This window comes from Cryptomeria japonica, chromosome 5 (genome assembly GCF_030272615.1).
Source record: "Cryptomeria japonica chromosome 5, Sugi_1.0, whole genome shotgun sequence".
Classification (NCBI taxonomy): domain Eukaryota; kingdom Viridiplantae; phylum Streptophyta; class Pinopsida; order Cupressales; family Cupressaceae; genus Cryptomeria; species Cryptomeria japonica.
The window spans coordinates 915651080-915663629 of record NC_081409.1 but is presented as its reverse complement, the minus strand read 5'-3'; the positions used below and the strand labels follow the sequence as shown (position 1 = coordinate 915663629).

At 35.4% G+C, this 12550-nt stretch overlaps 1 protein-coding gene across 1 annotated transcript; it reads left to right on the top strand.

Annotated features, from left to right (window-relative positions):
• The first annotated feature begins 9969 nt into the window (after window positions 1–9969).
• Window positions 9970–11997, top strand: LOC131042950 (L-type lectin-domain containing receptor kinase IX.2-like). Its single transcript, XM_057976293.2, has 2 exons — window positions 9970–10543; window positions 10802–11997. The coding sequence occupies exons 1-2, from the start codon at window positions 9970–9972 to the stop codon at window positions 11995–11997; spliced, it is 1770 nt and encodes a 589-aa protein (XP_057832276.2).
• The last annotated feature ends 553 nt before the right edge of the window (window positions 11998–12550 follow it).

The window sequence follows — 12550 nt, the reverse complement described above, 5'->3', positions numbered from 1 at the left end:
TTGAGGCGCCTGACGATGAGAGACTTGACACTCTTCCTGAATATTATCAAGAGAGATCATCAATTTTGATTGAACCAACTCAATCAATCAACATCAGAACTAAAGTAGTAGTAAGAACCATACACCTAGCCAAATCATTAACAGAACAAGAAAGAAGGTCTGACTTCATCAAATTATTTAAAGAAAAGCATATCAATTTTTCTTGGTCTTACAGATATGCTAGGTGTAGATCTAGATTTGATCATGCACCACTTATCTATAGCTCTAGGAGCTAATCCTGTCAAACATAAATTGAGAAAAGTGAACCCACATGTCGCTATACTGGTAAAAGTAGAGCTGAAGAAGTTACTTGATGTAGGATTCATCAGACCTATAGATTTTTTGGAATGGATCTCCAACATTGTACCTGTATCTAAACCAAATAAAAGCATCAGAATTTGTATAGACTTCAGGGATCTCAACAAGGCTTTTCTGAAGGATGACTTTCCTTTACCCAACATCGACACAATTGTAGATCTAACAACAGGACATGCTATGTTGTCACTCATGGATGGTTTCTCAGGCTACAATCAAATCAAGATAGCACCAGATGACCAAGATAAAACAACATTTGCATGTCCATGGGGAACTTATTGTTGGAATGTTATGCCTTTTTGCTTGAAGAATGTAGGAGCGACCTATCAAAGACAAATGACCACAATATTTCATGACATGATGCATACATTCACAGAGGACTGTGTAGATGACCTATTGGCTAAATCATTTACAAGAGAAGGACACCTGGAGATTCTAGAAAAAATATTTCAGAGGCTGGAACAATTCAATGTACAACTAAATCCTAAGAAGTGTGCCTTCGGTGTCACATCCGACAAGCTCTTGGGATACATAGTCTCAAAAAAAGGAATCGAGGTGGATCCTGCAAAGGTACAAGCAATCATGGAAATGCCACCTCCTGGAAATTTCAGTCAATTAAGATCTCTACAAGGATGGCTACAATCCATAAGAATATTCATTTATCAACTAGCCAACAAGTGCCTTCCTTTCATTCATCTACTCCACAATAATGTCCCTTTCAGATGGGAAGATCGATATGCAGAATCATTTTATCAACTCAAGCAATATCTGATGAATCCACCTATCTTGGTACCACCAATATCTGGCAAACCTCTTATTCTTTACATATCAACTATAGAAGTATCACTAGGAGCATTGTTAGCACAAGAGGATTCAACGGGCAAGGAAAGAGAAATATACTACATTAGCGAGACATTGAATGGTTACGAGCTCAACTAGACATTCATTGAAAAGGCTTGTTTGGCAGTGGTTTTCACTTCTCAAAAGTTTCACCACTACATGCTAGCTCACACAGTCAAGTTGGTGGCAAAGATTGACCCATTAAAATATCTACTCAACAAAGCTGCTCTCACAGGGAGGTCAGCTAAATGGGTCATGATTCTAAGTGAGTTTGACATTCACTACACAGACAGAAGAGCAATCAAAGGTCAATCTATCATTGATAAGCTAGCAGAAGAACCATTTCAAGATTGTCATCCCATCCATGTGGAATTTCCATATACAAATATTCTCACAATATTGTCAAAACCATGGGTCTTGTACTTTGATGGATCATACACACAACATGGATTAGGATTCGTTGTTCTATTCATCACTCCAGAAGGACACACTATTCTTAAATCTTACAGATTGATGTTTCCTTGCACAAATAATATTGCTGAGTACGAGGCTCTAGTCACATGAATCAAAATAGTCATAGAGTGGAAGATCACAGAGTTGAAAGTCTTTGGAGACTCACAATTAATCATTAATCGGGTTAATGATGATTATTAGACAAAGGACGAAAAGTTGATGCCCTACAAATGCATGGTGGATGATTTCAAAAAGTACTTTGTGGACATCAAATTTGAATAAATTCCAAGGTTGGACAACAAAGCTACAGACGCCATGGCAACCATTGCCTCACTCCTGCAAATACCAGACCAATAGAATTGTTACATGTTCTTGGTGGAACAATTTTTTTCCCCTGCCTATGACAATTTTGACCCTAGGTTATATGCAACATAGTCAGTTTCGACTCACCCCTCTATGGAAAGATCTACACTTACCTAAAAGACAATATCCTTCCACTAGATCTATCTTGAAACTAGAAATGTGGCTTTATTCGTCAAGCAACCCGCTATACCCTAACCGCTGACACACTTTACCACCAAGGTCTCGATAGTACTCTTCTTCGGTGTCTGGATCGTAACAAAATTGAAACTACCTTGCATGAACTTCATGAAGGTATTTTTAGCACACATTTGAGTGGTCCTACTCTCGCCAAGAAACTTCTAAGGATGGGTTATTATTGGCCGACCATGGAAAAGGAATCATATCAGTTTGCCAGAAAATGTCCAAAATGCCAAATTCATGGCAATCTTATATATGTACCAGCATAGGAGCTACAACCATTCACCACATCATGGCCATTTTGTCAATGGGGACTTGACCTAGTGGGCAAGATTCATCCTTCATCATCAAATGGACATAAGTTTATCATCATGGCCACTGAGTATTTTACAAAGTGGATAGAGGTCATTCCATTAACTACTGTTACCAGAAAGCAAATATCCTCTTTTATCCTGAATTATCTCATTTGTCGATATGGCATTCTTAGTTCCATTATCACAGATAATGGAACACCTTTCAAGAATCAAGATGTGCAAGAACTTTGCGAGCAATTCCATATCCAACATCATTTCTACACATTATACTATCCACAAGGGAATGGCCAAGCAGAGGCCTCAAACAAAACCATCTTGAAAATCCTCAATAAAACAGTGAACGAGGCTGGTCGTGATTGGCATGTTCAACTCAACCCAGCATTATGGGCCTACAGAACTAGCATCCGCACATCTGCAAGAACTACACCATACTCACTTGTGTATGGATTAGAAGCAATTATACCTATTGAGGTTGAGACTCCATCATTGAGAGTATCACTGAAAAGACTCAATCCAAATGAGGAATATTGGGTAAATAGAAAGGAACAGTTAAAGCTACTAGATGACCGCCAAAAATGTGCTTTTGATCACCTCAAAGCATATCAGCAACACATGTGCCAGAGCTACAATCACAAGGTAAAACCAAGAGAATTTCAAATCGGTTACTTGGTACTAAAGGAAAATCCTCGCGATCAACAGGATCGGGAAAAGAAGGGCAAGTTTGAACCAAATTGGGTAGGTCCTTTTGTCATCATATCTGCTTACGGATCGGGGGCATATTAGTTATCTACATCAAAGGGGGACCTGTTTGACAAACCTATCAATAATGTGCATCTCAAAAATTTCTATACCTAAGTTATCCAATGCACGGATAAGGGAAAAATACAACAAAAATTAAAAAATTAAGAAAAATACAAAAAAATCAAGAAAATCAAAATCAAAATAAAAAACAAATCAAAAAGTGCAAACAATACAAATAGCGAAAACCTAGCAATAGGCGTTATTTGTGATATATCAACTCTTCCATCTATATGTACCCATATCATATCTTTTGCATCCATTTGCACTAAGCCCATGGCCATCACAAAACTTTGAAAAAACGCAACACAATCTTGGACACACTTAGCGTAGTCACTGTACTTGATTATCCTAACAATTATCCACATCATATCTCACCATGACTTTGTGGTCAATGTATATATCTATACCGAAGAAGTGTACATAGCTAGGGGCAAAATCCTGACTACAACTGGGGGAATCTCACCTTTTAGAGTTTTTAACGAAGCAGGAAACCATCAAAATAGAGACATTTTGAACAAAAACAACTTTCAGAACTATCAATCACAAGAATTGAACAAACTAAAACAAAGATCTACTTGCAAGATGTTTTATCTAACAAAATACAAAAGGTAGCATGCATTTTTATCTATGGTGATTCAACATGTCGGCTTAATGTATTTACAACATTAATAAATCATCTCCAAAGCATGTCATGCTGATCTGGAATAGATAATCCTGTCGGTGCTTATTCTGGACCTATTTGCTGGTAACAACAAATATGCAAACACGAATATAGCAATGAACAAATCTCCAAGACAAAGTGTCCAAATGATGTCTTCGACATAACCAAGTGTTTTCCATGTTATTCCAAGTGTCGGTGAACAATATATCTTGCTGGTGTACCAGATACCGGTGACTGTGCATAAGTCACTTGCTTGCCGATGAATATTGTCAATTCTCTAAGTGTTAGAGTTGATAAGTGTTAATAGGTGTTGACATCAATGACAAAACCATATCAACATATCCAAAATACCAACAAAATGCTCTTTGAAGACTTTGGAGGTTAACTTGTTGGAAGGTAGATAACCTTCAAGGCTTTTGTAAGGGCCTTACATGTTTGGAAGACTCAACAAGTTTACTTGTTGAAAAAGGTTAAGTCTTCAACACATTTTGAAGAGTACTTTCCCCAAATTTGGAGAAGTGATTCCCCCAAATTTAAGGATGTGACATGATTAGAGGAATCTAGGCTAGTTAAGTGGGATTTGAGGACTTCTAGAAGAATGATTAGGAGGTTAATGGAAAATGTAGGAGAATGCAAGTGGGATAAATAGGAATTTTATTTAAAATAAAAAAAATTATTTCAACTAAAATTAATGCAACTTACATTTGTAGGAAGATGCAAGTGGGGGGGATTATACAAATAAATATTGATTTATTTATTTGAAGAAATGATTTTAATTAAATGTAAATTGAATTAAAATGGTGGAAGGGAATTTAATTAAATAAATAGAATTTATTCAATTAATGGAAGAAAGGGGATATTAATTAAATGTATGTTGTATTTAATTAATGGTTAGATAGAAGAAAAGGGGATATTAATTAAACCTAATAGGATGGATAAATGATAATTAAATAAAATAAATTATTTTAATTAAGTGTGCAAGTTTTAGGTGTCTACAATAATAAATTCTTCTAATAAGAATTTCATATCCACAGATCACCAGGTCATAAAAATAATAAAGAAGTATAAGTTTTAAAGCATACATATCATCTTAGAAAGTGATGATAAGATGGATAGGTTGATGAGATTTTAGAAGAAAGTGTTTTAAATTTTTGTTTTATAAAATAGACACAATATTTTTACAAATTCCAAATAAGATACTCACATATAGCATGCCACTAATTAGCAAATTAATCAAGAACAACAATGTATGCAAGAAAAATTAAAATGATTGCAAGTGCAAGATAATTTGGATCAACCAAAATAATGACCATGAAATGTGATCCTAGAGTAACATGGATTTAACCTAGGATTAATTCCTTTGCACAAGCATCATTATTAGGTGTGAATGGGATTGACTATAGGACTCAAGGGAGAGCGAAATTGTCTTAAATCCACCCCTTTTCTATTTGATTATTTGTGTATTATTGATGATTTAATGTGTGTAGAGAACAACGCTAAAAGAGGCTAAATTGAACAAGATTAACAAAATGAAAAAGAGATTAGAAGTACAGATGAAAGTAGTAGATTTAAAAATGAGGTACAGTGATGAACCCATGGCTACAACCTGGAGTTGACTAAGCAGAACAAAGGTGTTAGGCGCTAGAGTCCAAAAGTAGAAAAACTATTTGTTTATTTCCTTAGAAGTAAAGCTAAATTTTCTTTGTTTATTGTTTTCAGTTAGCAAGCTGAGCAATGTGGAAGTGCAGATTGTTTTATTGCAAGGTGGATGCAAGTTGATGATAGGTTCTATGGTGCTTGCTAAGGGTGTTTGGTTAGACACTTTGTATAATTTGGATGCACACACAGTTCAGTTCAATAACACTTCTATGAAGTCCAAGAAAGGGCTTTAGATTCTTCATCTTCACTATTAGATAGCAGTAGAGAAGAAGAATGTTGTATCAACACTTGATGGTTGTTGTTTCTGGGTACCTAAGGGTGCAAATGCTTTGGGGATGAAGCTCCCATTTGAGAAGACAATATTGTGGCATCAATGACTTTGCTACATTTAGGTTAAAAAGGCTTACAAGCCTTAAAAATAAGAGCCTTACATTAAAGGCCTTGATGATTGTAATCTCGAGTTCAACTTTTGTGAACATTTTGTTTATGGAAAGCAACACCATATTTCCTTTTATTCTAGTTCTCATAAGTCTTCTGGGGTTCTGGACTATGTTCATTATGATGTATTTGGTCTAGTTAATATGCCTTCATTAAATAGATTTCTGTACTTTGTTTCTTTCATAGATGACTATTCTAGAAGGATATTTGTTTATTTCCTTAGAAGTAAAGCTAAACTTTTTAATCATTTTAAGGAATTTAAGTCCTTGATTGAAAATTAGACTCATAGGAAAATTAATTGTTTGAGGACAAATAAGGTGGCGAGCTTTATTATGCTAAGTTTGATAGGTTCTATAAGGACCACAAGATTGAAAGACATAAGACAACTCCATATACACAATAAAAAAATGGAGTTGCAGAGAGGATGAACACAATTTTGATGGAGAGGGTTAGGAGTATGCTAAGTGGTACTTGGCTTGAACAAAAGTTCTAGGATGAGGCGGTAGCCATTGCATGTTATCTGATAAATAGATCTCCTCTCTTTCGGTGCTTGTTGAAAATACCCCTACGGAAGCATTGTCTAGTAAGAATCCCTTATTGAGAAATCTAGGAGTTTTTGGTTGTGAGGCATATGCTCATGTGCCTAGTGAAAAAAATTGAAATTAGAGAATACTTGGTGGTCAAATGTATCTTCATCAGCTATTGTGTTGGTGTGAAGGGTTACAAGCTTTGGGATATAATTATAGAGAAGGTGCTCTATAGAAAAAGTATTATCTTCCGTGAGTTGAAACCTACCACGGTAGATTTACAGCTAGAGAAGGAGGAGAAACAAAAGGAGGTAGTTCAAATTCCACCCACTCCCAAGAGAGCTGAATTGTGTACTCCTATGGGAATTGATAATGGGGAGAGCTCTAGTAGCTAGAAGTGTTTAGAAGAGGAATAAGATCCTCAACCTTAGTTTTTTAGGAGGTCTACGTGTGATAGGCGATAACTTGAAAGATACAGATATTCACCAAAAAGGTTTGCTTATTCATTGTTAAATTCTATTTGTATTTTTATTTTGATTGCTAACATTGATGAACCTAGGACTGTTAGAGAGGAAATGGGTATGCATGATGCAAATTCATGGATGGAATCCATGAATGAAGAGATGGTTGCATTGAAGAAGAATGCTACATGGGATCTAGTACCTTTTCCTGAAGGATGGAAACCTATTGGTTGTAAATGGGTGTTCAAGAAGAAATTTAGTCTAGATGGTAGTGTCGAGAAGCACAAGGTATGATTGGTTGAGAAGGGATATTCCCAGGTGGAGGTAATTGATCATAGGGAGATATTCTCACCCGTAGCTAAGATGACATCCATTCAGATCTTGTTATCACTAGGAGTTTCTCATGATTTGGAAGTCAAGTAGATGGATGTGAAGACAACCTTCCTTCATGGAGACTTGAAGGAGGATATTTACATGTCGAAACTAGAGCACTTTGTGGAGAAAGGTAGAGAGAATCTAGTATGCAAGTTAAAGAAATCTCCTCGGATGTGGTACCAAAAAATTTGACACCTGTGTTGTCACTGAATTTTTTGAGATCTAAATATTATCATTGTGTTTATTACAAAGCTGAAAAAGGGTCATATTCTCATTATTGTCCTATATCAAATAAAATGGAGATTTTGATCTCCCACAAATGCTTATGGCCGCCACTTCTTTCCAACTTAGAAATATCCAAACAATATAAGAGAAAAATTACATCAAATCTAGGGTTTTAAAAATACTATAAGAACTGATTGGGTGAAATCTTTGATCTCCATAGCTTATTTGATGAACCCAAAGCACTTTTGAGAAACCCGCAACAATGGCTTCCATGGATGAGGCTAGGGTTAGAAAGCTTGAGAAAATCTTCAGAAGAGAGAATAGGGTTACTTTCCATCATAATAGATGTTAGGGTTTTTCATTCAAGCCCTAAGATCCAATGGTTGATATTAAAACAATCTGATGGATGAGATTCTTTGCACAACCCATTATGGTTGTGGTTGGAAGTTTTTTTAATGGGGATTAAAATAATTATATATACACATAAAAGTATAGAGAAATCATCGAGCTCACTTTTATTTATTAAAAAACATTTATCGATATTTTGATGAACTTTTGTCGGAAACTTTCGTTGAAATTACGATGAACTTTGGGGATAAATTTTAATTATCCGACGAAACATCTAATTATACATCTTTCATTGGAAATTTTCGTCGGATTTTGTAGTCAACTGAGTTAGTGTCATATATTTATTTAGTCAATATAATAGCTACATTGTCTTTTATCTTAAATAAAATACTAGTTTTAATATAAAGTTCAATCTCTAACAATGATATCAGATCAATATTCTCTTCATTGATTCATTAGAATATTTAATTAATTGACAATTTCTTAGATTAGGTGACAAGAAAAAGAACAATACTTTTAATGGACTATTAATGTGAGCTCTAAATTCGAGTTAATAAGGGATATGGATAATACATTATAGTGATGTGTGAAGATCTAGATGAAGTAAATGGTAAAGTATATAGAAATATATATAATAGATAAATAGGTGCTATAGGATAAGGCATACAACATTAGAGTGACTTATACAATTTATTATATATCAAAACAAACTCATCACGATGAACCAAAACCTAAATGAAAAATAATATTAGTAAACAAAATTTATAATTATAATTTTATATCAATAATATAATAACGAAAGACTTTTTTAAAAATTCTAACTAACGTTTTCTTTTCCCTTTCCTTATAAAAATGAATTAACCTTTCATTTATTATTATCTTACTTAAATTATCATTTAACACAAGCAAAAATCATATAATCTTACTGATTATTATGAATATAACAATTACTAGAAAGAACATTCTATTTCTAATATTCTGATATAAAACAAAATTATTATATGAATGTTTGAACAACATCCAGTATAATAATTATAATTAAATTTTTATTAAAAAATAATTAATTATTTAATAATTTTAATAAAAATAAAATATAAAAAATACTGAAATTATTATCAACTAGTTACTTCTAAACAATAAATAATTAATTATGAAAAAATTTAGTAATTAAATAGAATGTACTAAATACCAAATCCTACTGCAGAGGCAGTGAACAAATGTATCCTAACTTGTTCGCAGCTGCAAGGAAATTTCTTTCCAAATCGAAATGTTACGAGTGTTCGATATTCTCGTTTTCTGTGGAATTCAATTTTCTCCAGAAGCCGAGAGACGTTTGGAAATACATGAAAACAAGACTAACCAAAGACTATTTCGGCTATATCGGACTTTTAGATTCCCATGCATGTATATAGATGGGAAACTGGGGAGATGAACTGAAAAAGAGAAACCAAACATTTAGACTGTGGGGATGATCAATGCAAAGACTTTTAGAAGTGGAAAAACTAAGCATTCTAGATGTGTATTTTCTACAATTCATTTCACATCCACACTGAGAAGTAGTTAGCTGTCAAATATTTCAACTTTGACATGATTTAGAGTGCCTTGCAGATAGATGCATCTAAAATAAAAGTCTTGTTGTAGATGACTTCAACACACTTATGAGATCAGATCTTGTTGTACTAATGACGTTTCAAAATGCTTGATAGCTAAGATCAATTGAAATGAAAATCATCCCACATATTTTAATTCTTCGTGGTTCTAATTTTCTAGTGGTGAGAATAGGATCTTAGAAGTTTTTTGTTTTTTGACAGGATTGTTTTTTCCTGTATTTGACAGGAGTATTTTATTCCTACAAAGTGAATAAAGGAAGAGGTTACCAAATTATTTGTCCTCTCGGAAACTTGTATGATTATTGTTCTGTGAATTCTTATCCTTGTTCATCAAGCTCTTTCTTTCTCTTTGCTGTTTGTTAGATGGCTAGGTCTGCCCTATTAATTGCTGTGTTTTATATGGTCTACGCAATGATCCCCATTTTAATGGGGCAGTCCGCAGGCGTAAACTTCAACTTTCCTCAATTCAGGAGTTGCAATACAAGCGACATTCTCTGTGTAAATGATGCCACAATATCTAGACATGAAGTCCATCTGACAAACATTACAAATCCTCACTACAAATTGACCAACAAAACCTCAGGCAGAGTTGTTTACAGCCAGACCATTAGCCTGTCCTCTCTTGACAGCTTCACTACAGATTTTCAGTTTGTATTGAAATATTATAACCATAGCCCTAATGTTTATCCATACGGTGGAATCTCTTTCTTCATGACATCGAAAGAAATGGCGACAAGTGCTCACTCAGTGAATTCTTTCAGCGGTCTTCCCGGTAACGGATCTCTCTCAGTCGGCGTTGTCGCAGTTGAATTTTATAGTAACAATAAGGTTTACACCGATGTTGGTGGCTATCGTCCTAATCCGACTTTAAATTACACGAACTTGAATGCACCATTAAACGATAGGACGCTGTGGCATGCACGCATAGATTATAACTGTATTAAAAAATACCTGCAAATATTCTTCTCAAATGCCTCCAATGGCTCTGTCCCAAGTAGATCCCATTCTCGCGCATCCTTTGGATATCTCCACTTATCTTCCTGATGATTTTGTCGTAGGAATTTCTGCTTCTGCTGAAAATTTCAGTGTTACCCACACAATCCTTTCATGGAGCTTCAGTACCAAGACCAAAACTAGGAAGTCTTCCAAAAAAAAAATTTTGTGACGATTGTAGGGGTATTTCTTTGTTTAGCAGGGGTAGTTGTGATCTGGAGGTTGTTCGCCATCGTCATGAGATTGCAAAGCAGCAGCGAACAAACATGTGAAGACAATGAGATAGAGATTGACAGGCTTGTAGACCAAGGTCCAAGTAGATATAAGCTGGAGGATCTCAAGGCCGGAACCGACAATTTCAGTGAAACTTTAAAGCTGGGGCAAGGAGGATTTGGAGGTGTGTACAAAGGCGTTATAGGAGAAGCAAATGAAGTTGTTGCTATCAAGCGCGTCTCACAAGGGTCAAGACAGGGGTTAAAAGAATTCATCTCTGAAATAAGTATTGTTAGTCGAGTAAGGCATCGAAACCTTGTTCAGCTTTTTGGATGGTGTCATGAGAAAGGCGAATTGATTTTGGTGTACGAGTATATGTCTAATGGAAGCCTAGACAAACACCTTTTCATCAAAGGAGATTCTCCTCCACTGCATTGGAGTCGTAGGTATCAAATAGCATTGGAAATAGCTTGTGGGCTGTTGTATCTTCATGAAGAATGGGATCACTGTATTGTACACAGGGATGTAAAATCCAGCAATGTTATGCTCGATAACAATTTCAATGCAAAGCTTGGGGACTTTGGTTTGGCACGCATATTGGAGCACAATTGTTTGTCTCAGACCACAATGGCGGCTGGAACCCTGGGCTATATGGCTCCTGAGTCTGTTACCACGGGAAGAACAAGTCCTGAATCAAATGTTTATAGTTTTGGTGCCGTGGCCTTGGAATTTGCTACAGGAAGGAGAGCTGTAGATAAGAGCTTGCAAGAGCATAACATGAGGGTTGTAGAGTGGGTATGGGATCTTTATGGTCAAGGCAAAGTTTTGGAAGCTGCTGATGAGAAATTGAATGAAGAGTATGAGAGGTTGGAAATGGAACAATTGATAGGGATAGGGTTGTGGTGCTCTCATCCAGATCCAGTTGCAAGACCCAAAATGAGGCAAGTGGTAAAGTCGTTGAAGCTGGAAGATCGAGTGCCTAATCTTCCTCCAGAAATACCTGTGCCAACATATACCACATTTCATGGAGCCAACCTTTCAGTTCCTTCTTCATTTAGAACGGAGCCTACCCATGCACTCCCGTCTTTTGCTTCCATATCTCAATCAGTTAATTCATCTCAAGTCTCCTCCTGTTCATATTCAAGCACAGCTCCCATCGCTGTGCATTTTCAAAAGGAAGCATAGGAGCTCTGTATCACTACTCAACCTTGAGCAATTGGATTGCCAGTTGCTATGTTAGTTTAATTTCTCCTTTATTTTGCTTTCCCAGACATATATTTTAATTAAAGAAAATATGTTTAGGAAAAACTACTTGGAATATCCTGCAATCTCTCTGTTCTTGCCACTCCCCTGTTCAATCATGTCTTTCCTTTATTTGCTGCAAGGCTCTTGTACTGGTGGTATGTCCAGCCTGTTGATCGAATGGGTTCAACATTCCTTTTCAGTCCTTTTTATTTTGTAATATATTATGCATATTTAATTTTCTTTATTATCTTCACATGAAACAAGGCAGCTACTCTATTGAGAGATTTTTTTATTTAGCATTTATTAGAATAGAAATCTTAGTTAGTTGTTTTGTGTGTCTGCAAAAGAGAAAAACAGAGTTGTCTTTTGTGTATGAACAAGTTTACTGCTATAAAGGTTTTATAAGCTCAACTACAACTTGCATTGTGTTTTGACACCAAATATAACTTTGGACATAAATTCTCCATCTTATATGAAATGATATAGGCATAAT

Coding starts and splice junctions, on each gene's coding strand:
- LOC131042950 (XM_057976293.2), top strand. CDS start 9,970: ATGGCTAGGTCTGCCCTATTAATTGCTGTGTTTTATATGGTCTACGCA. Junction 10,544..10,801: donor TGCACGCATAGATTATAACT/GTATTAAAAAAT, acceptor TTTGTTTAGCAG/GGGTAGTTGTGATCTGGAGG.